Source organism: Python bivittatus, unplaced genomic scaffold (assembly GCF_059951505.1).
Source record: "Python bivittatus isolate LINGU-HERP-01145 unplaced genomic scaffold, Pbiv_v1 ctg000840_np1212, whole genome shotgun sequence".
Classification (NCBI taxonomy): Eukaryota; Metazoa; Chordata; class Lepidosauria; order Squamata; family Pythonidae; genus Python; species Python bivittatus.
The window spans coordinates 28,305,828-28,333,339 of record NW_028277113.1 but is presented as its reverse complement, the minus strand read 5'-3'; the positions used below and the strand labels follow the sequence as shown (position 1 = coordinate 28,333,339).

At 35.1% G+C, this 27,512-nt stretch overlaps 2 protein-coding genes across 10 annotated transcripts in view; both read right to left on the bottom strand.

Annotated features, from left to right (window-relative positions):
* The window catches only part of LOC103060058 (cadherin-19), a 137,477-nt gene that overhangs the window by 15,332 nt on the left and 94,633 nt on the right, over window positions 1-27,512 (bottom strand). For all 9 annotated transcript variants that reach the window (XM_088130581.1, XM_088130582.1, XM_025167639.2 and 6 more), the window contains 6 exons: window positions 25,657-25,758; window positions 23,836-23,994; window positions 17,300-17,484; window positions 13,326-13,582; window positions 12,316-12,452; window positions 8,080-8,201 (listed from right to left, as the gene is read on the bottom strand). In XM_088130581.1, coding sequence (XP_087986707.1) covers window positions 8,080-8,201; window positions 12,316-12,452; window positions 13,326-13,582; window positions 17,300-17,484; window positions 23,836-23,994; window positions 25,657-25,758 — 962 coding nt within the window. The remainder of the gene's footprint in view (window positions 1-8,079; window positions 8,202-12,315; window positions 12,453-13,325; window positions 13,583-17,299; window positions 17,485-23,835; window positions 23,995-25,656; window positions 25,759-27,512) is intronic.
* Window positions 1-27,512, bottom strand: part of LOC148213720 (uncharacterized) — a 293,222-nt gene that overhangs the window by 212,042 nt on the left and 53,668 nt on the right. The window lies entirely within an intron of this gene.

The window sequence follows — 27,512 nt, the reverse complement described above, 5'->3', positions numbered from 1 at the left end:
ATGGAAGAAGAAGAAAAAATGTATCTAATTCAAAGTAGCTAATGACACTAAATAAATAATGACACTGCTGGGTTTGAGTCAGGAAATTGGTGATGAAAGAAGGTTAAGTCCCCACTTTCCGGATTGAACTGGTCTATAATCTTGGATATTCCACACTGTGTTCAGTTTGTTCTTAGATTAATTACTTAAAGATAGCAGATCATTGGATAAGCCATAGACTGAGTTTTAAAAACAACAATAGTACACTAATTATGCTTGGATCGAGGTTTGGAATGGAGAGGTAATATAGTTAGATTATACTTTGGAAATCCAGCATCTGCAGTTGGTTTATTGATTGTGCTGAAATTTAATTGCCAAGAACTGTGTTGTATCAAGCCTCATTAATCTGAAAACTGAAATCATCTACAAGGCAGTGAAAAAGACAACTTACTAACTGGGAATCTGCCTAACATTTGCTTAAACAGACTATGTGTTTGCAATAGTGATTCAAAACTCAGAGAAGGCCATTCCTACTAATGCCGGCTAGAGAAATTTCCCTGCATTTATTTCCACAAGCTGTCATTCAATTTGATAAAACGGAATTTGCATTCAAAATTGTTTTGAGAGCGAAGATAAATTTGGAAACACTCTCATGGTTAGAGTAAAATTTTGCACTTATTCAGCAAGGAGATGCTCTGCATCTTTTGTCCTTCATTTTCCCCTTGTCTTTCCATCTGTTTACATCAGCCTCTATTCTTCCAACACTTCCAGTAAATCCTAAGTGAAGCCATCATGGTGGAAAAGTTCCCATTAGGCTTTTTCAGTAATGTTACTCCTGGACAAATTTGGAGAAATTGTCCAACCAATATCTTTTCCCGCAAACTTGGAAAAACAATTGGACAGGTTTGATTGGCCTATCTTTAATGTCTACCATTATAGAGAGCAAATGGCCACATCAGGCAGGTGCTTGGGGGAGTGATGAAAGAGCCACATTTTAAAAATATGTTATCAGAGCTGTTTTTAAATGTCAGGAAAGACAAGAGGTTTTTCAAAACCTCTTTCTACTTCCAAAATAAATTTGTCTGTTTGGGTACTTGATTTGGCAAGGTAGGAAGATGCCACTAAATCTCAGTCCTGTCTGGTATACTGTACAAATGTAAGAAGCAGTACAGGTTTGCTTTTTTAGAACATTGAAATTATCCTGAAGACTTAAGTAGTGGTACTACAAGAGAAGCTACATGGAGGCACCCAACTGATCTTGATTAATCCTGAAAACTAAGCAGGGTTGAACCTAGATAATATTTGGATAGAATATTGCTAGCTGGCCTAGATTTAGACATGGTGAAACCCTAAGATATGAGAAGCTGTAGAGGCTGTATATGGCAAGTGCTAACAGAGAACAACATCAAAGAACTGAACTTGACAAGAATGCTACCAAGAGCCTTCTACATGAATGCATGTAGAAACAAAGCATATTACAATTAATGAGGGTCATGTGAGACATACAAGATGGCTTACTTTATGGACATATTCATATATGAAATTATAATAAAACTGTAATAAATGAAAAAGAATCTGACATTTTCAGAGCCCCCTTCAGATTTTGAGTCCCTAAGGGGTAATTTGTTTAGTTTACACCCAAAAATAGCTTTGATCACTAGGAAATCCTAGGGGTATAGGCTAATATATTCAGGGTGTTCTCTGTTGAGAGTACATAATCCCTAGCAGAGACAATAATCATCCCAGGTTTATAGAAAGTGAACAGTATAGAAAAAGTTAATCAATTCTTCTGGAGATGATGGAGCTGACCATATTATAGATAATGGCTAGGTTTTAGATGGCTGCTGAGACCACATCTTCCTTTTGTACTGGAGAAGGAAGACAGAAAACTTTATTAAGCAAATGTCCCTTGGGGAGGTAAGATTGATGATGTTCTTCAGAGAACATGCAGTAAAGCTTACTGTACTACATGGAACGGGGTGCTTTCTATAATGGTATCTGATTATGGAGGGTTGGTTTACTCCAGCTCTAAAGAATTGTAGACATATAGCAAAAATTGTTTTGTTAGTTCTTTGATAGACTTTCATGTATTTCAATATAGTGTTTACTCAATTCATTTTTCTTACATTATTGCATTTTCTCTATATGTTGTCTTAATAGCTCAGGAAAGGAAAGCTATTATATATGAGGAGGAGGAGGAGAAGGAGAACAAAATAAATGATCAGCATAGATTTAATTTATCCAGAATGCTCCTCTATGTTATATATTAAAATATTTGACTTAAACTGTTATTGTTTACAACGTTCAGGGTAATTTTGGAGCTAATGTCAAGTCAACAGGCTTCTTTTTTATTATAATTGCTGAATTATGTTAAGTGCTAGATAAATAAGTGTTGTTTTGCTGTTTCTGACTGAAAGTGCACACTTTTACCTACTTTACAATGCATTAAATTAATAAATGGTTGAGTAAATTGCCATATTAAATTCAATCCACAGATAATCTCAAATTACAGGTATTTGTGTCAAAATAAATATTTACAAATGTAGAAAGATAGAGACAAATTCAATATTTTGTCTTCAGCTGGATCTGATTCTTGTATTTAAACAAGCAGGAATCATATCTGCGAGCCCTGTCATTAGCTACCAGAATGTTTTCAAAGTGATTTGGGAGAACAGTTTTCCCAAATGTTTTAAGTGCTCTGTTCACTCCCCATGGTAACCACTAATATTCATAGCATCAGTCTGTAGATATTTTGGTTCCCAACATACTTTTTTTAATATGGAAATGTTCTAAGACAGAAACACACACTATCTATAAAATCTGTACAGTCAACTAGATTTGAGTTGAGCGTACATTTAGAAATTATATGTAAATATACTAAGGACAGTAACATTAGTATATACTATTGAAAATTGGCCCCCAAACCCCCAATTACTGTGTAGTAAATGCACACATTAAGGGTAAACATGAAATTTTTGTACAAAAATATGTACAAATAATATATATTGGGTAAATATATGTCCAATATACAAATATATTTTGTAACTTTTTCATTTTTTAAAGTAATTTATTGGAAAGAAATAACCAAATGTAAAATTAACATGGACTAGTTTTATAGTTATCTGTATAACCTAGTTCTATATAAGCAGGATCACAATTGGAAGCAATATTAATATTAAACATATTGCAATATCCCCTGCCCCCCCCCCCCCGCAGAAAAATCAGTTCTAGCAAAGGCAGTGGTAAAATATTTCTTCCTGCTTAGTCCTACATACAACAGCCAAATAGGAAGTATTTTCAAGAGTTTGTTTTTTACATTATTTTCCTACTGAGAGATTTGAAGCAGAACATTCCAATCTTTTTTTCTGTATAGTACCAGGTCATCATAATTCTTACTGAGTTCGAGTCTTTCCTTTGTAATACCTTAGATCAATTTGGTCCCCTTTTATATTGTTTGATATATTGCTGCCATTCTGGCATACTTGTTGGAAAGTAAGCTTTGTTGAAGGCAATAGGATTTATCTGCAAACTGAAGCCCTTCTGTAGATGTGGTGACCTGTCTGCCCTACTATTTCAGGTGTGACATTAAGCAATGGAATAAGAAGTCTGACTGGCTGGTGCTTCTTGTTCTTCGTGCTATGGAATCCAAAGGGCATCTTTCCATCTCCTTTAACAGAAATATATTAACTCTTCTTTTGGATACAAGGAAAAAATTCAAGGACAGTTGCAAATTTAATTGGTGCTGCTAGCGCTTAGCCACCTACCACTGACAGCAACAGATTTATGCCTTCAAGTGCAGAGCTATCATTAATCAATTTAGTGCATCTACAAAATTCTTGTAATCCCGGCTGAGTTTTGATACTGTAGGTTATCTGGGGCTACTCCACATCAGGATTTTATACTAGTATGGTGATATCTGGCTCACTCCTTAAGCATCACATACACTGAAACTGACAATCTGTTCTGGGACCTTTTTCTTTCTGTAGATTCTGGTTTCCCACCAAATTATATTTATGATTAGTTTTGATGCACTAGAGTTCTGTGTATTCCAGTAGATTGACCAAGCTGTAGAAGCTGATTTGGGGTGCTGGTCTCCTATATTCTCCTTTGACCTTCAACATGGGGCAAGAAAATAGTAGGAAGGAAAAGTATAGTTGTTTCCTCCTGTGGCTATTCTTCATTCATTCATACATAAATAGAACAACAGCTCCAGGGGTGGTTGTGGTGCTAGTAGTATAAAAAAAAAAAAGGCAATTTGGCAGTCATGTCAAAACAATTGAGGCCCTACCATTTTTCACATACTTCAACTTCACATGCACATACAAAAGAGGTGTTGTTTTGCTTCCACTGCCATGGCAACCATCTTATCATTTTTGACTTTCCTGCTGATGTCAGTCATACATATATTTATTATGATTTATTTATTTAAAGATTTATATGGTCATCCAACTTGTAAAAATGCAACTCTGGGTGGCCTACAGAAATAAGAACAAAATTATAATATTCCCAGTAACCACACATAATCCTTATTACCCCTTCCCATCTCTAAGACTTATATAGGAATGTGGAGTTGAAACTAAAATTATGGAACTGGGGGGAGATTGATCTGTTCACACAAAACAACTGGTATGCCTACTCAACTGCTGAACTATGCAGACAGTTACTGGTCTATTATTTATTTTTTATTTTTTTTTGAAGGAGCCTGAAATAGCAAGAGAACATTTTTTCATAGACATCATGCTCCAAGTGGACTGTAGTAATACATGCTTATACTAATGCACACTGCAGGGACCTGCAGGACGAAGGGAAGGCAGAGATCAACATGTGTGTTATGATATAATGTAAATGACATGACAGACATACTTATGTCAAACATCATGGTGCAGTTGCATTATCACATAAATTGTTGAATGGTATGAACATACACATATCCTTGCTTTGATACTCTCATAGCTTGTGATGGACACCCCTGAAAGCATGTCACTTTGCTAATGTGAACTTCTCACACAATTGCAACAATGTGCATTGCCATAAGATTCTTATATTAAGTAAGAGACATTGTGCTGCATGTGGTGGTGCCTCAAATGAAAGAGCTCCAGAGTAAATCATTCTGAAGAAAAACAACTGCTTGCTTATATATATATATATATACACACACACACACACACACACACACACACACACACATACACTGTATATATATAAAAGTACATATAGTACTGTGCAAAAGTTTTAGACAGGTGTGAAAAAATGCTGTAAAATAAGAATGCTTTCAAAAATATAGATTGTAATTGATTACGTTTATCAATTTACAAAATGCAAAGTAAGCAAACAGAAGAAAAACCCAAATCAAATCAATATTTGGTGTGACCACCCTTGGCCTTCAAAGCAGCATCAATTCTTCTAGGTACACTTGCACACAGTTTTTTAAGGAACTCGGCAGGTAGGTTGTTCCACACATCTTGGAGAACTAACCACAGATCTCCTGTGGATGTAGGCTGCCTCAAATACTTCTGTCTTTTCATGTAATCCCAGACAGACTCAATGATGTTGAGATCAGGGCTCTGTGGGGGCCAAACCATCACTTCCAGGACTCCTTGTTCTTCTTTACACTGAAGATATTTCTTAATGACATTGGCTGTATGTTTGGGGTCATTGTCCTGCTGCAGAATAAATTTGGGGCCAATCACATGCCTCCCTGATGGTATGGCATGATGAATAAGTATCTGCCTGTATTTCTCAGCATTGAGGACACCATTGATCCTGACCAAATCTCCAACTCCATTTGCAGAAATGCAGCCCCAAACTTGCAAGGAACCTCCACCATGCTTCACTGTTGCCTGCAGACACTCATTCTTGTACCACTCTCCAGCCCTTCAGCGAACAAACTGCCTCCTGCTACAGCCGAATAGTTCAAATGTTGACTCATCAGTCCAGAGCGACTGCTATCATTTTTCTGCACCCTGGTTCCTATGTTTTCATGCATAGTTGAGTCGCTTAGCCTTGTTTCCACATCAGATGTATGGCTTTTTGGCCACAATTCTTCCATGAAGACCACTTCTGGCCAGATTTCTCCAGACAGTAGATGGGTGTACCTGGGTCCCACTGGTTTCTACCAGTTCTGTGCTGATGGCACTGCTGGACATCTTCTGATGTCAAAGGGAAGTAAGCATGATGTGTCTTCCATCTGCTGCATTAAGTTTCCTTGGCCAACCACTGTGTCTATGGTCTTCAATGTTGCCCATTTCTTTGTGCTGCTTCAAAAGAGCTTGAACAGCACGTCTTGAAACCCCAGTCTGCTTTGAAATGTTTGCCTGGGAAAGGCCTTGCTGACGCAGTATAACTACCTTGTGTCTTGTTGCTGTGCTCAGTCTGGCCATGGTGTATGACCTGTGACATGAAACTGTCTTCCACAACCTCACCTTAGTAGCAGAGTTTGGCTGTTCCTCACCCAGTTTTAAGCCTCCTACACAGCTGTTTCTGTTTCAGTTAATGACTGTGTTTCAACCTACATATGAAATTGATGATCATTAACACCTGCTTGGTATAATTGGTTAATCATACCCCTGACTCTAATCCTACAAGATCCCTGACTTTGTGCAAGTGTACAAAGTGTGCAAGTGTAAGAATTGATGCTGTTTGGAGCCAAAGGGTAGTCACACCAAATATTGATTTGATTTAGATTTTTCTTCTGTTCACTCACTTTGCATTTTTTAAATTGATAAACATAAACAATTACAATCTATATTTTGAAAGCATTCTTACTTTACAGCATTTTTTCACACCTGCCTAAAACTTTTGCACAGTACTGTATATATACACATACATACACACACATACACACACACACATACATATACATCTATACACACACACACACATACACACACATTCCACATTTGCGATATTTGCAGAAAACTAATATTCTCAGTAGCACTTTAAATGCAAAGTAAATGCAGCGCCCTTTATATAATGTAAATGGGTAACTTGGCCAAAACTAAGAGTATCCCAAAAGGCAAATATAAATCTGTAAAAAGAGTACTTCCTGTCACACTAAGAGCAAATCTCAAACCTTATAAAATTACAGATATAAGTGTTCATACAGATTTTTTTTAAAAAAAATGTGCACAACTGGAAATCTATTGATTTATGCAATTGGAGTGACTTTTGTGCCAGCTTATTATATATTACAATTTAAAACGAACACCCAATATTCATTTTTCCTCAGAGGGAAATAGATTTCTTGTAATACAGCCACTTTCTGTTGTTTTGGAGTGTGGAGTTATTTCATTCTGTACTATTTATATAGAAACGTAGGGAAGCAAATATCCCCCAAATAATGTTGGGGTTAAAGTTCTCCTTGGTATTATTTGTGCAGAGATTTTCAAAAAAAGGTGGTTTTTTTTAATAACTGGGAATGAATATGAAGGACCTCTTTTTGACTCCCTGACGGGTTTCCTTGAAAGAGTCTCCTGATTATCTCCCACATAATGACAGAAAGAATTCAGTCCCACCATGGATTGGTGGGAGGATCAATTTGTTCCACAAGCAGAACTTGGCACTTGTGTGGAAGTGTATCAACAGCTAAGCCAGCATTGCAAGGGGTTGACAGTAAAATGATCGAAAATGATTCAATAACCCTAAACTGGAGATAGAAGACAATGCAGATCAGTTACTCTTTTGGAGATGATCATTGTAGATCCTCAATACTATTTTATTTTCAGGTCTTGCACATATGCCCAGTTTAAAAGCTTGGTTCCAGTAGTGAAGGATAAAGCACAGAGCAGAAGTGAAGGACAGATAAGCAGAGGATAAAAATCAGCAATACCCCCTTTTACTTTAATACCCCCATAACAAAATACAGCTGTGGAAACACAAGAAGACTGAGATCAGAACAAAGTCTCCCTTTGCATTTCTGAGGTTGAGGAAAAAATGAATAATGTTATAACTAGATAACTCATCAATGATGACTGAAATTGTTTACTGCAAATATGTGCATGAACAAAAAAGTCTTACAAGTTTTCCTTCAAATGGAAGAGAGAAACGCTGGCAGATCTTGAGAGAATTTCAGTACTTTTTACAAAGTAATGTTAGTCTTACCTTTCCAGATCTTGAATTCTCACACACGTAAGTCTCATAGTATTCTGCAAATTCTGGTGCATATTCATTTGCATCAAGAACTTTAATATAAACATTTACTTCTGACATTTGTTTTGGGTTTACTAAATCAAAAGAAAACAAAATTTTAAAAGCACATCAGATTGGAAAGTCAACAGCTTGTTCTCTATTGTTAAAAGTTCTTTCTCTCTCTCTCTCTCTATCTTCAAAAATCCCTTCTAAAGAACATTGTAATCCTTGGATTTTAATAAAAATATCATGTACATCTATATCCCACATTAATGTATGTCACAAAATAATCATTATAAAAGCAATAATGAAGTATTTTTCTAGATCATTATGTTTTGTATATTATATTATTATAGAGAAGCTTCAATAATGATAATGTAAGAGATGATTCTTAAATGATCTAGTACAACCTTGTGAAGTATAAACTTTAATTCAGGGATATTCTTATTTGATTATTGCCATTAGCAGTTAAGCACAGCAAATAATAATGTTCATATTCCCTTATGACTTTGGAAACCATATATTTTTGGAAGAAGGAAGGAAGGGAGGGAAGGAAGGAAGGAAGGAAGGAAGGAAGGAAGGAAGGAAGGAAGGAAGGAAGGAAGGAAGGAAGGAAGGAAGGAAGTCTTGAAAATAATTGAGTGAATATACACTAAACTCAAATCTTTTGCACAGATATTTCTTTGCTTAAGGCAGTCAGAGAAGCACTATGTAACAGTGAATATAGTTAAATTAGCTTAATTATCAAGATGTACTTGATTTGTGAGCTGAAAGCTAGACAAATGTATAAAGCCACACTTTTTCCTTAATTGCTTAAGTGAATTAAAGCACGGTACGGTAATTTGCTCTGATATAAGCTCAACTGAATTCAGTGGAGCTTAGGCCTATGTAAGAAAATATCCAAAAATTGCAATCATTATCTTCTAATTTTTAAGATACCTTGAAAAGTTAAGTACATAGTAAAAGACTGTTTGATTCTTCACTAAGGAGAAATGGGAAAGAGTTTCTGTAAATAATTTCAACTCCTGATCTGTGAGAATTGTCCATTGTGCCAATGTGCCAATGTGCTACAAGTGCACACAATATCAGAAATTTGTGTTTTGTATAAAGAATTTCCTTTGAGTATCTATGTAGCCTAAGATGGAAGCTACAATGAAATTACACAGCCATGTAACATAATTCTCTGAAATGTTTTGCGGCTATTTATGACAAAGGTTATATAGTAATATGATATTGTTTCAAACAAAATATTTTAGGCTGTTTGTTGCAGCATTTGTTGTACCAATGATGAACTACTTTTTTTTTTTTTTTTTAGTTATTCTGTTACTGGTTGATAAGGGAACTAATATGCAACTAATGTGGCTTACTTTTAAGAACTGAAATATAGGATTACAGAAATTAATTCACCATTTATTGGGAAAGCTCTGCAATAAAAATGTATGAAATGTAATTTCCGATCTAATATAATGCACATTTAATATTTGAATTATGAAAATATCTGTTACTTTCTCCCTTCCCCACCAAATCTGTGTTTTCCATTCCCATATTTGTTTTATTTTCTCCCTTTTTGGTTAAAGTTGATTTATAATTTATAATTATAAAGTTGATTTATAAAGTATACATAAAGACAAATAAAGTGTGGCACAATTATAGCAATTATCTTTCTCACTTCAAAAAATTCACTTCCCAGATGATCAAGCAAATCAATGCATGGATACCTATAATGGTGTATGCATCTGTTTGGGGCAAATTCTGCATTCAAGTGAAACTGAGAGCTCCAACAGATTTATAATTTTATTTCCAACATCTATAAACTACTTGGAATTTTGAATAGATAATCCAGGTAATCTTACTTGAATAGATAATTTAAGTAAGAGTTTAACTCACTCTTTAAAATTGTAATATTCTCACAAATTCTCTCTATAAGACCAGTGAAGAACAAGGCAAGTAGTTTTATGATTGGCAGTTGTAAATCCCAATTTTGTTTGTTTGTTTGTTTTAATGCCTCTCTTTTTCTCTCTAATTTTGTTGTTTTCTTTATTTTCACTTATAGCACTTTTGAAAAGGATGTAGGTCTCAATTGAGTAGAAAACAACTATCTCCACCTGTTTTCAATTCATCAGCACCTCCTAACCCACTTGCCTATCATTCTGAAATTTTGTCAGAAGGATGTGTACATATCAGTTGTGCCCTCTGCCACAGGAAGCTATGAGGGATGCCTTAGAATAATTCTTTCCACATATCCCCAGCATTTATGTGTCTGAAGTTAGGCAGGTTTCAAACCTTGTACCAAGCCCCCAATGTTTATATCAGGAGTAAATACAGGATCTTGAAAGCTGCAAGATGAATTTCCAAACCTCATTTATTAATGAGTTCATCAAGGTAGAATGTCTTGGAACATTTTGAACTGTTTCTTCCAGGTTCCTTGCACATGGACTTAGTTGCCATTTTTGAGATATGCTAACAAGGAACCCCCCTATTCTTTCTCAGATATTTATGTCTACCTTTCCTTCCATTACTCCCCTAGCCTCTCCAATTTTTAAAACTCCACCTGAAGACGCCATAACTCTAAAATAGGAACTGTGAATTAATTTTTAGGTCACTCTTTGATCAAACTGATTCTGACATTCAGTTTTCACCTTTTACAATATATAATCCCTTTCAAAAGTTTTCATAGGAAGTAAGCATGACACATGTACTAATAAATGGAAATATGTACTTCTTCCCACTACCAGCAACAGCTACACCAACTACAATAGAATAAGGTTTTGTATTCATTCTACAGGCATATTTTGTTTTAACATTAGCTGCTGTATTTGCTGGCCATAATTCAATTACAAGTTGAATTCTTGTTTTCTATTTTTTATTTAAAAAAAAATTTTTTTAATGGCCTGAATTATTGTTACCTGTTTTGAGCAGTGCATATGCACTAGAAGAGCAAGACATAAGTGCTTATTTAAATAAATAAATAAATAAATAAATAAATAAATAAATAGTGGAATTATAATTGGATATTCTTGACTTTTTATAAGTCTTAAGAATATTTTATAATCAAAGTTCTTCTGCAAAGACTTCATGTTTAAAAAATGGGAAAGATCTGAGAATAAGAATGAAAATAGTCACGTAATGCCTTCATATTAAGTGCATATAAAATTTACTATTTTAGCATACTTAAAAGTCTGCATATATTCAGTTGAGATGCCGAAAAAAAATAATGCAAATAATTTCTCCTTTTACTTGGTTGAAGTGTTTGTCTGCATTATCTTTTTAATGGAAAGTCACACAGCTTGTCTTTTTGGAGAAACAATCTTAAGATAGCTAAAATTGTTCCATTATGATTTGCATTTACCTTTTTATTATGAGGGAATAAGAGTTTGGGAGAGACTGTTCTAGATCTACATCTAAGTACTTAATAAAAAAAAAAAGAAGAAGGAAGGAGGAAGTGACATCTGAAAGGCAAGGTGACTTACAAACAAATGCACAGATTAAGCAATTTGCATTTGACTTTAAGACAACACTAACAGATGAAATATACATCAGGGATTCTTTCCTATTCAAACTGTATAGGAGTCTAACTGATTGAGGCCTCACTTTCAGAATTAATTTTCTGACTGGTGTTCAGTTAAACACTGGGTAATTTCATACCACTAAAAAACAAAAAAAACAAAAAAAAAACCCAGAAAACAAAAAACAAAACAAAACCAAACCTGTGAAATTAACCATTGTCTGATGTAACACAAGATCCTGCATTAAGAGGGCAATTTTATATCCTGCAGTGTATCTTAAAATGCTAATTATTTCCATTATATTACATTTCCTTTTTTTCCCTTTTAATTGTAATATTGGACAAAAGAAGATAAGATTTTAGATTTAACCCCAACAAACACATCTCTTTCTTAATGCTATCTTTTGAAACAAGCAACAAAGAAACACGAGTTCTCAATTCCAAAAGATGGAACCTTTGGAAGATAATTGCTATAAATAGATATTAGTATCAGAGACATCGGCAGGAGTGGTCAGATTAGTTAAGTTGGAGGGGCAACTGTATGAGCCAAGTCCCACCCCCTTTTAACATGCATCATAACAAGGTGGGGCTTGGACTGCACAATCTCAGCTGCCACTTTGACTTCTTTGACATCCTCCCCTCCACCCTGAAGATGCCCCTGCTTGATACACATTCAAGATAGGTATCTTAAAGCCCCTACTCACTTAATTCTGTGGCAGTAACAGTTAGGTTGTGCCAAATCTCTTTCTCTCGGTCCAGAGGTCCAATTATACTGATTGTTCCATTGTGGGCATTAATGCTGAAAAATGTCTTTAAGTACTTGCTGTGGGCAATAGAATATCTGCACATGAAAAATTTAAAAAGAGAGAGAGAGAGAGAGGCAGAAAGAGTTTCTTAGACATGGAACACAATAATTGCTTTAGAAAGAAGGATATATAAACTATTGTCAGTCAAGGAAAGAGAATTGTGTAGTCATGAATATGGATCTGTGTGCTTTGGCTATTCAGAAATCATGAAAAATGAACACTGATAAACATTTAAAATTCACTGCTGCCAAGATCAAAGCTCTTCTTTTTATGAACTGAAATATGTTCGTACCTGTATTAGAGTGAACCAAATCTAAAATGCATTATTCATTCTTCTTTCACAGACAGGCTCTCAGCAGGTGAAGGACTCGATTAAAAAGAAACAGTGAAGTGCCACTTGTGAAGTGACTCACACTGGTAACTAAAGTGGGCTACGGCACTGCATTTTTTTTTTTTTATTGTGGCTGCTTTGAAACAATGTCAAAGAAACAATACTAACAGGAGAAAGGCAAAAGAACAACTACCACTTCCATGAAGCATAAAGGATAGAAAGCCCATGGAACTAGAACAAAACCTGTAGATTTAGTTTCACAGACTTAGTGACCCATTTATCTTGCATAATTTACCCTTCCTTCCTTCCTTCCTTCCCTACTTCACAGAACAGGAAACTTTATGAAAGTTCCCTTTTTCTGAATCCTAATGAAGCAATAGACGCAGTGCAAGCAGGAGGTTTACCGGTATTCTCCATTCCAATAAATAGCTATATTTGTAGCATTCAGATATGCAACATCCACAGACCTACACCTACAGCTTTGGGAAGTAGTCTTCGATGGCACTGAAAACCATATAATAATATTGTGTCCAGCTATATCTATACCCAGTCATATCATCTAAGATTTGGGATGTACCTGATTGGACTGTTGATATCATCTGGATCTCTGGCACTCACAGTTCCCACAAATGAGCCATTCAGATTGTCTTCAGCAACCTCCATGAAGAATTCCTCTGATACGAAAACTGGAGGTTCATCAGCATCCTTCACTATGATCCTGAGAATAGTTTCATCTTCAAACTTAGTGTCTTTTTCAAGGAAGCGCTTATCAACATGTCTGTTAATACCTTTAACTTTTATTTTGTATACCCGTTGGCTCTCATAATCGACTCTCTGACAAAAAAGAAGAAAAGCCAATACTTTTCATTCAGCTTCTGAGAAATTAACAACAATAAACAGCTAATGGAAAAGCAATGGTTCACTTTCATAGGGAATGTTTCCAAAGTAGGCATGTTACCTTTATTTCATTTTTTTTTTTTTTAGGTGAAGAAAATATTAGTATAATCCTCATGAGTACAGTTTTTACACTTACCTTTCTTACTAGTTGGTTTGGTAGTATAAGTTAATCTGTTCTGTTTCATCCTGTCCAGTGGTCTGACACCTTCCTTGGATCCCCCACCCAAGGGAAGGGGAAACATCATGGACAAATCCTTCCAATGGGCTATCTTTTACAAGAAGCATGAGGAGGTAGGGAGGAGGCAGAGTTATGGTGAAATGGGTAACCTCTGGGGCGGAGGGAGAGACAGTAATAGCAGCAAAAGACTTGGTCTCTTTGCACTGAAAAATTAAAATTACTCCATAAAAACAGCAGCATCACTATGCTTGACTCCTTTGCAATAACAACTGCCACAAAACAAAAGCTCAACTGCAAGTAAAATTCTAGACAGAAAGCCAGACTGGTGTGGTGGTTAAGGTACCAGGCTAGAAACTGGGAGACTCTGAATTCTACTTCCATCTTAGGCACGAAGCCAGCTGGGTGACCTTGGACCAGTCACTCACTCTCAGTCCTAGGAAGGAGGCAATGGCAAGCCACTTCCAAAATGATGGCAACAAAACTTCAAGGACTTGTCGAGGTGGTTGCCGGGAGTCAAGACTGACTAGAAGGCACACACACATAAATCTAAATAAGTGGGAAAAAAAACATATTTCTGAATGAGCTGTTCTTCACCTCATTTTACTTACATTTACTTGGTTTTCTGGTTTCATAGCTGAAGTAGCATCATGATGGATACAATTTTAATTTTTGCTAAGCATGATTACATGCAGATTTTGTTAATATTTTTCGTTTATTTTTCCATTTCAGTTTGAAGAGAAGGAGATGCTATCTACCTTATGTTATTATTTCGAAAGATAGAATATGGGCTATCTAGGTACCTAGAACCATGTTCTAGGATAGAACATGGGCTTTTCAGAACAGCCCCTTTTGCCAATCTTAATATTCTTCAATATTGCTCCCCACTTTTTTATTATTATAGATTTTGTTCCTTAACGTGAAAGTAACTTTTTTTTAATTTGAAATATTTGGGTGTATTCTCAGTCATATTTAATGTAGACGCAGTGAGGCCCCATCAGTGGTGGCCAATTTAATTCTCATTGGTTTCAGTGAGTCTTTTTTGTCATAATGAAATATGAATCCAGTTATTTTTTACATAACATCTGATGTGTTTTGCAAAATATTCACCAAGGTCATCATGGAAGTTGAAGAGAGGAAGAATCCTTTAAATGTCAGGTGAATTTAGAAAGATGGGAATTATCTGGTTGTCTTTAAGGTTATAAGTGGCATTTATTTGAATAATTTGCTCATATGTTATGTTTCTACTTGAATATATATGTTATAGTAAACAATGCTATATGATAGCATAGGTCAGTCATAAACTGTTTTTTCAGAAGTATAATGAAAAAAAGATGATAAGCAAGTGATATGCAGTATGTTACAATGGCATCATTTACAGTGGCTGGTAATTTATTATTTATTTATTTAAATGTATTAGTAATATACTTTTAGTTTACTGATGTCTTCCTAGTTGAAGGAATATATAATTTAAACCAAAGGAATGTATATCCAAGCAGTCTTGTAAAGGGTGATGTGTTGGCGTTTTTCTTTGCCTAACACAAATTGTGTCATAAATGTTTTTATTTAATCTGGTAAAGCTTACAAATGAGCAAGCAAATTTTATTGCTGTGGACCCAGCTACAAGAGGTATTATACATTAAAAGGCCATAAATCTATGTTGGCGCATGGAAAGCTGATATAGATAAAACTGAGCTAAACAGATTGATTCAATACCAGGCAACTTTCAATGTTTTCTATAGTGAAAAATATGATTTTTCAAAGTATAAAGAGACAGAATAGGCACTATCACCATGGTGGTGGTGATAGATATATGTTGGATCTATAATATAGTGGAATGGAGCTTTAATTGAGGTCCAATTACAATCAAATCCAGGATGGGGAAAAACTCTCTCCTTCCTTCACTCTTCATTCCCTATCTGTTTGTTGCCTTCTATCTTTAAAAAGATAAAGATAAAGAATTAACCATCTTATTAAGATCAGAACTACAGTAGTTGAACCTTGATAACTAGTGCTATTAGTTAACCTTGTTGTAGTCTGGCTTATGTTTCACCATCTGATTACACCGGCTGTGCTCAGTTATACTATTAAGTGTAATTTACTTATAAATTACTCCCCCAATTCAGAATACAAAATCAGCAAATTTTCAAATGGCCTTCAAAATATCTTCTTAAAAAAAAAAAAAAAGAACAAGTCTTCAAAAATACAGTTTTCTATCCTGAACCGTCTCAAGTCCTTCTGAGCATTTGGTCTACTGTGTTTCATTCCAGTCTAGTAACACCCAAGCTCTGATGGGCTGCGGTATCTGCCATGCCCATTCCCACCAGTGGCTGGTTGGAGACCTTTATAGCCATTTCATCCTGGGCTGCTGGATTGGGTCATTATGTTCTCTGCTGCTTCCTTTTATATTTCTTCCAGTTGTTTTAATGATGGCCTATAAAGACCATAGACTAAGATTTCTTGGCTACTATTTCTTACTCTTTTCTAGCATATATCTGTCCCATCCTTCCATTTCCTATCTAGCATCCATTTGATTTCCACCCATTCTAAGTCTACTGTATTGCAATTTTTTTTAATACTTAAGTTGCAACACAGGCATGTTGGAAGGAAGTTCACAATTACAATGAATGTGACTCCTTTGTTTCTATCTGGACCATCAGTTCTTTATTTCTATTTCTATATAAATTGAATACTTAAACACCTAAATTCCCCCCAAATTTCTATGGACCTACAATGGAATGAAGGAATAATCTCTGTCCTTTGGTTTGTTCATTGTACTATCAGAGCAACAATAATGTGAGTAATGAGTGGAAACACAGGGTCAAACCATAGAATGTGTGAAGCATGCATGTGTGTCAACATCTGGGAAAGCAAAGGAAAAGAATGGGGACTATTGAGAAGGAAACAGCCCCTAAAAGGAAAAGGTAGACACTGGGAGATACAATCAACAAAAGCCAGCCAGTAACATACACAGTTGAGAAGGGCAAGATGCAGGGGAATGACCAGTCATAGCTTGAGATACCCATAGAGTGCACTGAGCACCAACCCAGCTCCATTATCAAACCATTACAATCCAGACTGGAATTTTAAAAGCATCATGGGAGGTAAGTAGCTTAGCCTGCAGTACAAAATTAGCCTTAGAAAGGACTGCCCAAAAGCGTTATTTCAAGCCAACCAATAGAGCACATTTCTTGAGACAATCTGAAGCCAGCAGAATTAAACATAGAACATTTAACTTTCTCAGTCAAGAGTGATTACAACTGTTTGTTTCTAAGTAAGCAACAAATAAGCTGCCCGTTTTATGAATACATTATGTTGATCATGCTAATGTAGGACAAATTCTTGGGAAAGAGAATGGAATGGCTTTCAGACTTATCATAACTTCTCCCCATCTAAGACTATAATGAGTACACATGTTTGATTTTGCCTTTTCACTGCCTGCTGAGATACTGTTTGTTAAGTAGCAGATGACATCTCACCTTGTTCAATATGACAATCCCTTCTTGAGTCTCATTATTAGTAATGATGTGAACGATATGAGGGTTATCTTCTTCTATTATATAATCCATGGCTGCATTCTCTCCTATGTCGCTGTCATTTGCCATGATTTTGCCAAGGATGATGCCCACAGGATCTGCCTCAGATACATTCATTTCATAGCGCTCTTAAAGAGAAAGCAAGTCTCAGTACAAGCCTGATGGAATCATGAATGTTCATTTGACAGCAACAAAATGCAAATTGTGATCCTTTCTGAGAATTGTCTTATTAGATAAAGAACTGTTGTAACAAATGTTTCTTGTTTGTGGTATTAGCTCATTGTCTTTAGCAGCTTTTGACTGTTTAATTTAACCATTCTTGAGCTTCAAAAGAAGTAGTTGTATACTCTTTTTTTAAGTATTGTAATATAAGGACTGCTAACTCTCTTCTGTCTGCAGTTTTTCCTTTTAACCTGACAAGTTTATGTCCTTGTTTATAATTAGAATAACACCTGTGAACAGTAGAACATCAAAACGTACCAAGCTATTTGAATTCAATATCAATAAATTCCCAATTCCATTTTCAAAGGCAGATTAAAAATAAGCAAATTTCAACCAATTTTGATTGAAACACCCAGATGAAAAATTGAGAATTTAGCAACTTTTTAAAGAAAGGCTTGATTCATGTTAGTCTACGATTTAATATTCCTTGTATTTCCTTAAGTAAACTAGGAACAATCTTTTTAATCCTAATTACTCAATTCATGGTTCAGTGGAGAGATTAATCAGTTTAAAACCTGAATCAAGGTGGAAACAATTGCTACTTTGTCTCAGGCTATAGTTTCAGGCACTATAGCATTGTGTTAAAACAGTCATTGTGATACAACTTCTGAAAAGGTAGGATTATTACATTGCCAATGTGGTATTCGTGATTGACTCCAAAATTATAACCATGTGGTTAACTGGATATTAATTTTTAATAATTGTCTTAAACATAATTAATTTAAAATAAATAACTTTATTTTAAAGTGTTACGTTCCTACTGGTCACTGACACACATCCTATAGAATATTGACAAATTAAAATAATCCATTATATCCTAATAAAGTCAGAGTATCAAGTCAAACTCAGTAAATTCTTCATGTCAAATAATTTCTATTTTTAAAATTTTCTTGATCTATGCGTTTTAACATCTTTTATAAGTTTTCTGTGTCCCAATCTTCAATTTTTCTATTTCTTTTTCAAGGTGCCTTATTTTATGTTTGCAAGGCAGCAGAATGGCTATTGTTGTTATTCCTCAATTGCCCCTCTATATAACTTTGCCTATCAGCATCCACTTCCTGATCAGAAAATATCTCAAGGAAAAAAATCCCTCATTAGGAATTATCTGAAGTGTGGAGAAACAGGAATGTTGCAAACTATTTGAGGGATCATGATATAATGAAAGATTATACCAGCCACTTTGAAATTAAGGTAAGCAGGAGAACCTCACATATCCTTGAAAATTTTCCATTGGGGGAAAAAAAATCCATCTTATTTTCTTTTACATTAAATCAATCAAGAATGGTCCAAAGATGTATATTTGCCATAACAGTGATCAGAGTTATAGGTGGTCCTCATTTAACAACCAGTCATTCAATGACCATTTGAACTTTTAATGGTGCTGAACGAGTGGTAGTTATGACTGGACCTCATATTTACGGCCATTGCAGCATCCCTGCAGTCACGTGATCATGATCTGTGTGCTTAGCACCTGGCTTGCAATGATGTTGTAGGGTCCCACAGTCATGTGATCGTGACTTGCAACCTTCCCTGCCAGCATCCCACAAATAAAGTCAACGGGGAAGCCAGCAAAATTTGGAAGTCATGGTCACGTGAGGACCTTGCTTAATGACGGCAACCAGGACTGCTGGAACTGCCATCACTAAGTGGCACAGTCACATGGTTTATGACTCTATTGCTTAACAATGGAGTTTCTGGTCCCAATTAACATCATTAAGCAAGGACTAACTGTATTACTCTCTTTCCATGTTATATCCTATATTATCTTCACCTTTTTTGACTGACCACATCAAAAGATTGCTGTGCCTCCTCTCCTCCCCACCTGGAAGCTTTTTTATATTTCAGTCTCACTAGTTTGGTTTCTGGTACCAGAAGATGAGATGCCCTCAAAGGCCTACTCTCCCCTAGCTTTTACCTGATTCCTTTTCTTCTGTTTTCTTTTCCTAATTGGGAAATGAAAGTCCTGGTCTTCTAATATGTCTCCCTCATTCAGAGCAACCAGTAATAAATTCACCAATAAAAAACCACAAATTCCAACATAAGTATTAAAAGAAAAATAAAGACGAATACATCAAAGCAACTAAAACAGGGTTTCATCATATAAAAGTTTTCTTCTCTTACATGTGCAAATTGAGTTTCTTCTGAACTGTTTTATTCAAATTGCTTTATGAGCTTATCCATAATAAACTAAGAACAGAGAATTTTCTTTTTCTTTTTTTCCCTCCTTTAATTAGTTATCTTGTTATGTGGCATTATTTGATTTTGTTGCCTATTTTTTTAACTTAATTTCAAAATGTAATTTTGGGGATAACTTTAGGCCATCTTTAGGGAAATGTGTATAATGTAACTGCTCTTGTTACTGAGGTACATCTGATAAGTTTATGAGAACTCTCCTGAGTCAGGGCTTGAAAACTTTGTCTTGGATTTTAATTGTAAACCGTCCAGAGTCACCCTCTGGAGGAGATGGGCAGCATATAAATAAATAATAAATAAATAAAGTAAAAAATAAATTTGGGATCCTGACTCTGTTGTTAAGCCAAGGTGTGCTTTAGTTTTCCTGAGCTAAAGTATGCTGGACTCCCGTGAACTGCTTTGCTTCCCGTATTACTCCATATTACTCCATATGGCTAGCCCCATAGAGGCCTGTGCCTTCAACCTCAGTTTTTTCATCCTCTTGGTCTCTCCTTTTTCTTTTTAGTAAAGTTTTAATTTAAGGTTTTATGTGTTTATATATTTTATGTTCTAATGTTTGTTGTGAATCGCCCAGAGTTCCCCCATTGGGGGGAGATGGGCGGTTGAAAAATGTAATAAATAAATAAATAAATAAATAAATAAATAAATATTTGTTTATCACTTCATTAGTTCATTCTCACAGGATTTTTGTCCTTAGAGAAATCTTATTTTATCATTTCAGTATGTCAACATATACTGAACAGTGTATGATACACACACACACGCACATGCGCACACACACCCAAAATTAGGTTGCCATTCCAAGAAAGAGTCATATATTACTTTTTCCATGTGGCTTTTCCTCTTTTAAATCTCAACACGTAAAAGTTCTGTGAATATACTGGGAAGCACATTTTTATGAAGTTTTACCCTGCTAATTATGTTACCCTTTTCAGGCTTTCAACATGGTAGATCACTTTCAAAGTGGTACAATGAGTGGTTCTAGCCCTTATTCTTCACTGGCTTTATGATATCATCCTATAGTCAGACCTGAGTAGTTGTGTGACAATCATTCAGTAAAGGAAGACAGAAGAGGAGATAGCTTTAAAGAGGAAGCAGAGAGACAAATAATTGTTTTCAGTACCATAGCAATTATTTTTAGGAAATATTCTGAACTTCCCAAGGTTTTTTAAATATGACATCAAGGGTGCAATATTAGCATAAAATAACTTGTATTTAGTAAATTAATGTTATTTAGAGATATATTTTTATTTATTTATTTATTTATTTATTTATTTATTTATTTATTTATTTAAATTCATTAGCTTTCCAGCTCCAATGGATTCTTTAAAGTTATTTAGAGATAGATGATGGCAAACAAGGTAAAACTTACTACAAACAATCTAATCTTGGGCTCCTTCTGTGTGTGTTCTCCTCCCAGTTGTTTTTGGTATGAACTGGGAAAACTCTGGTGATTTTTTTTTTCCCCTTTAAACAAGGCTGGTACACCATGTAGATGCTACCTGGGAAAGGCACACTGTCTCTCCATTTTATTTATATTCTAGTGATTTTTAGGGTGGACTACCGTAAACAAGAGCTTAGAAGCATCTTCAGACCTCTTTTTTCCCATTAGGAAAGATCTCCAAATCTGCTTGCTTTTCCTTAAACTGTATTTTTAACTGTATTGCAACTGGTTTTCATGGTAATGTTTTATAGTTTATATTATATTATATTTATAGTTTATTATTATATTGTTTCATTTAAAATATGACTATCATGTAAAGGTTTCATTCTTAAAAAGACAGTTCTGTATATAAATAAAAAGTGTAGCATTCCCATTGTATCAACCCACCCATCCCACCTGGTCAGGCAGAGAAGGTATGTTACAGACCCCACTGACGAAAGAATGCCGACTAGCAGGGCCCAGAAGAACAGCCTTTTCTGCTGTTGCTCCTGCCATATAGAATACTCTCCTCCCAGAGGTGAGGTGAGGTTGGGCTTCCCCAACTTTCTGGAAAGGGGTGAAGACCTGGCTCTGCCAACTTGTGTGGGGTGAGAAGAGGGGCAACCAATCCTGGTGGGTGGCTGGCACCTTGAAGATGACCCTGTAACGTTTATTTACCATCACTATCTTGGAAGACATTATTTATGTATGAACATGGTTTTATTTATTGTATTTTAATTAATACTTATTGTTATTTTACCCTAAACCACTCAGAGTCACTCTTAAGTGATATGGGCAGTGACTAAATTTGAAATATAAATACATAAATAAATAAATAAATAAATAAATAAATAAATAGACAATATCTATCGATACACGGAATTTTAAATTAATGACAGTTCTACTTGTCGTAGGCAAGGACCTAAAATAGTTGAAAGCTACTGTAATCTCTTCCTTGCTTGCTTATCCATTGTGCATTAGTGTATTATTATTATTATTATTATTAATATTAATATTAATATTGGCAAATATGTATAGCTCAGGGTTGAACTGTGGAGTCCTTGGGGTTCTCTGAGCTTGGTTCTTTTCTTGCAAACATTTCATTACCCGGCTAGGTAACATCTTCAGTGCTAAAATGGGATGGGGTTTGCTCTCTATTATATACTGTGGCATGCTTTGCCAGTGCTGGTGGGGGTGGGGGTTTTGTTTTGCTTCTCTGGTAGTTCCTTGATTAGCATATGTTTACTGCTTGATTGTGTGCCTGGTGGTAATCTCAGTTTATCTGTGTGATGATTGCTGGTGAGGTGATCTTCTGATCTTTTGAATAGTATGTAGATGCTGTTTATATCTATGTGTCTGTTAATTGCTGCCTTCTCTGAATACCAGGCTTCCAAGAATTCTCTTGTATTTTTGGATTTAGCTTGGTCTAAAATGCTGACAGTTTCCCAGTTAAAACTATGGTTGAGTCTGTCCATGTGTTGTGAGATTAAAGAGTTCTCATCATGTCTTCTGACAGCTAGTTGGTGCTTGTGGATGCGCTCTGCTAGTCTTCTGCCTGTCTGTCCTACATAGTGTTTGTTGCAATCCTTGCATTGTATGTTGTAGATGACTCCTGTTTTTTCTTCTTCTGCTACTGGGTCTTTTGGTTTACTTAAGATATTTTGGATTGATTTTGTTGGTTTGTGTGCTACAAAGATGCCATGTGGTTGTAATAGTTTGTTGGTGGTTTCTGAGACGTTTCTGATGTATGGCAGTGTTATCCTTTTCATAGCTTGTATAGGTTGTGTTGTAGTAGTTTGAGTGGTCAGGCACTTTTTGATAAAGTTGCGTGGATATCCATTTTGTTGGAAGATGTTGTATAGGTGGTCTTTTTTCCTTTTTCTGCTGTTCTGGGTTGCTGCAATGTGTCTTTGCTTGCTTGAATAATCTTTTTACACAGCTCCTCTTGTGGGAGGCTGGGTTGTTACTTTGGTAATGGAGTTCTTGATTGGTGTGGGTTGTCTTCTGATAAACTTGGGTTTCTAATTTACTGTTGTTTCCTCTGCTGATGAGGATATCATCATATGTAGGACTAACCTCAGAGAACCCCAAGGACGACTACTACTACTACTACTACTACTACTACTAATTATTATTATTATTATTATTATTATTATTATTATTATTATTTTCTTGCTTTTAAAATATATTTGTGGCATATTATACTAGGTCTCTAAATTGCTAAAACCATAACTTACAAATTTAAACCAGAGCTACTGTATCTGTCGTATGTGACTATGGAAATGGAATGATATGACTAAATTTACTATATTAAAAAATATTCTGGGAATTGTTAGTAAATTGTGTGTGTGTGTGTTTGTGTATGTGTGTGTTTACTCTGTGTGTATGTATGTGTGTGTGTATGTGTGTGTGTGTGTGTGTATGTATGTGTGTGTGCGTGTGTATATATACTAATTCACTGACAAAACAACATTGCTTAAGATTCCTTGGTGAGGGTCATCAAGTTCATATGTAATTATTATTAAATACAGACACAATGTAATACTAGCTTTCCAATTACAGTTAATATACTAGGAATACAACGTTTTATTGCATGGGTATTCAAACAGAAGAAAAAATCAAGAAAATATATTCAACTTACTATGCTGAAAACGAGGAGGATTGTCATTAACATCAGTGAGGTTAATAGTTACTGTTGTTGTTCCTGAAGCTCCACCAGTTTGTTCAACTGTAGCTTTGATAACAACAAAATACCTATCCTGAGTTTCTCTGTCCCCTGGGTAAGCTGTTCTGACCACTCCTAAAAAGTATAGAAGAAACAGAGAACAGCCATTGTTACAAATAATAAACCAAGAGAGTGACCTGGATAATTCTTTTATGTTAGATTTACAAAAGAGGTTTGTTAAAGTTCAGATGAATCTTGTGCAAAGAGGTAAAAAAGAAATGAAAAGAAATCAAGTTCTATGACATTACTTGAATGGAATAAAGATTAAGTATGTTAGAAGTAAAAGGAAGGAATATAAGGTTGGTTTATTTGATCAAGGTTAAAATAGATATGTTGTTATTTCTGACAACCCTGACACCAGGACTGAAATGACAATGCTTTATGGATTTGTTTATAGATAAGAGATGGGGCATGGGATGAAGAGATCATTGGTTAGAAATTAAGAGGAGGTGAAAAATTACTAAAATTGTTTATACTTGTTGTGATGAAGGTTGGAAGTCACTTATTTATATATATTATTTTTCTTTACTATTTTCTTTCTTTCTTTCTTTCTTTCTTTCTTTCTTTCTTTCTTTTCCTTTGCAATGTTTACTCTTTCTTTCTACCCTTTTTTCTTTTTTAGTTTGTATTAGTTTTTACTATTGCAATTATAATCTTTAATAAAATTATGGTTTTTTTTTTTAAGAGAACAGCCATTGTGGATTAGACCAAAGACCCATCTATTATAATCTGCGTTTTTCCAGGGGCCAACCAGATGTCCATGGGAGGTCCTATCATGTTCAAGGGCAATTGAGATTCAGGGGCTTCCTGATGCAGGAGCAAACAGTAAAAAGTCAAGTTTGTGAGATGGTAGCTATGTTAATTTGATGTATAAATAAACATTTGACAAATAAATAAAATTATAATCATTATTAATGGTGATATTCTCAGTGGCTTTATCCAAACAATTGCTATGTTTTGTGACTGATATTTCACAGTTTAACTGTACTGTATGCTACCTGATTTTTATTTTTTTTTTAATGGTATGCCCTGAATTTCTGCCATTCAGCTTCATTGGAATTTACCTTGGACTTTAACATTAAGTCAAGGAGAAAAACTTGGCATATCCACTTTCTTCAAAGTAAATTTTTACACTTTTCTCACATCACCCCTCATTTAGCTTGTAAGATAAAGAGTTCCAAACCACTCCAAAAATGGAAATTCCCCAGCACCTCAATAATCTTGCTAACCCTAATTTGCATTCTCCACTATTATTTTGAAGTGTTGTGGCCACATAGCATTCCAAACGCTCTCAAATTTTGTTTTAAAAAGGAACTGGATGATATTTATCAGCATAAACATTTTTGAGCAGATTAAATTTCAAACCGACAGTGCAGGAGATTTTGTTTTACAGTAAGCGTACACTTCTGCATAGAGACAGAAATCATATAATTTATATTCAGCCTTGTAATTTAATTAATTGAGAGGAAAATCTAAATGTTATGATAGTATGCATTCATTTACCCAAACAAGGTTGATAGATTGACACTAGATGACATGATAGTTCAAGCTCTTTATTCAGTAAACAATACTGTACATGTAGCTTTCAGATTAAATGGATAATCTTGCTAAATTAAACCTGAGTTATTTGCCATGTGGAATAATCTCAGAAATGGATCTGATAAAAATTATACAATACAATATACTTAAGTGATTTATTAGTGATACTTAAGCTAGTATACAGAAGATAAACAATACCTGAAGTTGGTTCCACAGAAAAATAGGGCTGTTCTGAAGGAATACTATAAATCAGTCGAACACCTGTTGCATATGTCGCCGTCACCTGAATCACTGAGGTACCTGAGAAGGTGTTGGATGAAAAATCCAGCTGTTATGAGAATATTTCTTTTGTAAAGAGAATTGCTTCCTTCAACTTTGTTACATTTCTATTTTGAATATAATATACCTTCTGTTCAAGACTTTTTTTTAGGCCAGAGTCTGAAAAGGCCAAAATGGTTTTTTTTTTGCAAAATAAATGCCACCAACTTCACGGTCCTTAGATCTAGAGATGTAAACTTGTTTCACATTCCTTTAGGTCATGAAAAATGATCTGCAAAAGTGGCACACAGTCTTTGAAATCCTTGAAAGAGATGTCTATTTCATGAGTGATGAGAAAATAGAATCTTTCTTTATTTGAAAGAAGCACTGTCTGAATTTTACCCATTTGTTTAGTATTATATAAATGTTGTAACACCTGCCTTTTATTGAATTTCACATTGTGAATGGATAATGAAGCTGATTTTGATTGTCCATAGCAGTAAGATACAGCTGCTTTGTAACTATTTTAAGTTCTGTATTTTTGCATTTTTGTGAGGGATGAGAGCCTATCTGGTCATAAAAACTAAACAATGTCAGAGATACAATGACAGTATGAGTGTAACATACTTTAAAGCTGTTTCACAAATCAACATGCCACCCTTGCTTCTAAAAGTGAAGTTGCATGCTGCTTCACTTCATTTGCTCTGCCTTCTCTGACAATTCCAGCACCTGGAAGAGGCTTCCAATAAGCTATGGGAAGTAACTGGAATACACTTTGGTGCATAAGCAGAAGTCTCTTTGGAGTTGTCAGTCAAGGCTTTGGGAAGACATGAATCACATTGAAGAGGATCATGTTATTTGGGGGACTGAGGCAAAGCTATGCCATACACACCTGGGCACATAAACAAATCCATACCAATTCAGAAGCACAGCCTATAGATACGGTGATCGTATTTTCTTGGGAAAAACAAAGGACAAACCTGAAAAAGGGGCAAATCTGAAGGAGGTCCATAAGGATAAAAAAATTTACTTGTTTATGTTTATGACTTTGCTTTACAAAGGAAATTCCAGAGCAAAACCAAGGAGGGAAAAAAAACCCTTTACAAAACACATATTCTAATAAAAATAGCTAAAATCAAACAGTATATGTAAATTTATTTTAAAAAGACAATTCAATTTCCATATTTTTCACAGGAATGTGAAAGACTGTGCATTAAGTGGTGCCATTTGTACGGTACAAGTTAAATAACCAAAAGAAAGGACAAAAGTGATTTTTGGAAAAATAAATAAATCTAAAGGACAGCTTTCTGAAACAAAGGACTGTCCTTTATTATGAAGGACATATGGTCACTGTACCTAGAGAGGGCAGAACAGCCTTTTCAGATAACTGGACATAGGAAAGCCGCTTCAGTTAAGCCTTTTTCAAGGCACACGCTTGGCATGGAGTCACCAATGGATTCTGCTTCCCTGTGCATGCTATTCCTACCTTCATGGCTTTGATGTCACTACGTTGAAGAGTACAGTCTAGAGGGAGTCCTATTCACATTTGCTTAAATCATATTGTTCTATCACATTATTATATATTACATGGTGAAAAAAAATTATTTTAGGTGAAATCTTAGTGAGAACTCATCTCCCTATGGGCCAGGTTTTAATGTAAGGATATGGCAATAGAATATGAACAATAACCATAAATGGAAAAGCAGAGTACATCTGAATGTAATTGGAGACTTTTGGCAATAAATAAACTAACAAAGATACTGCAGTTACATTCAGATTTACTGTATTCCCCATGG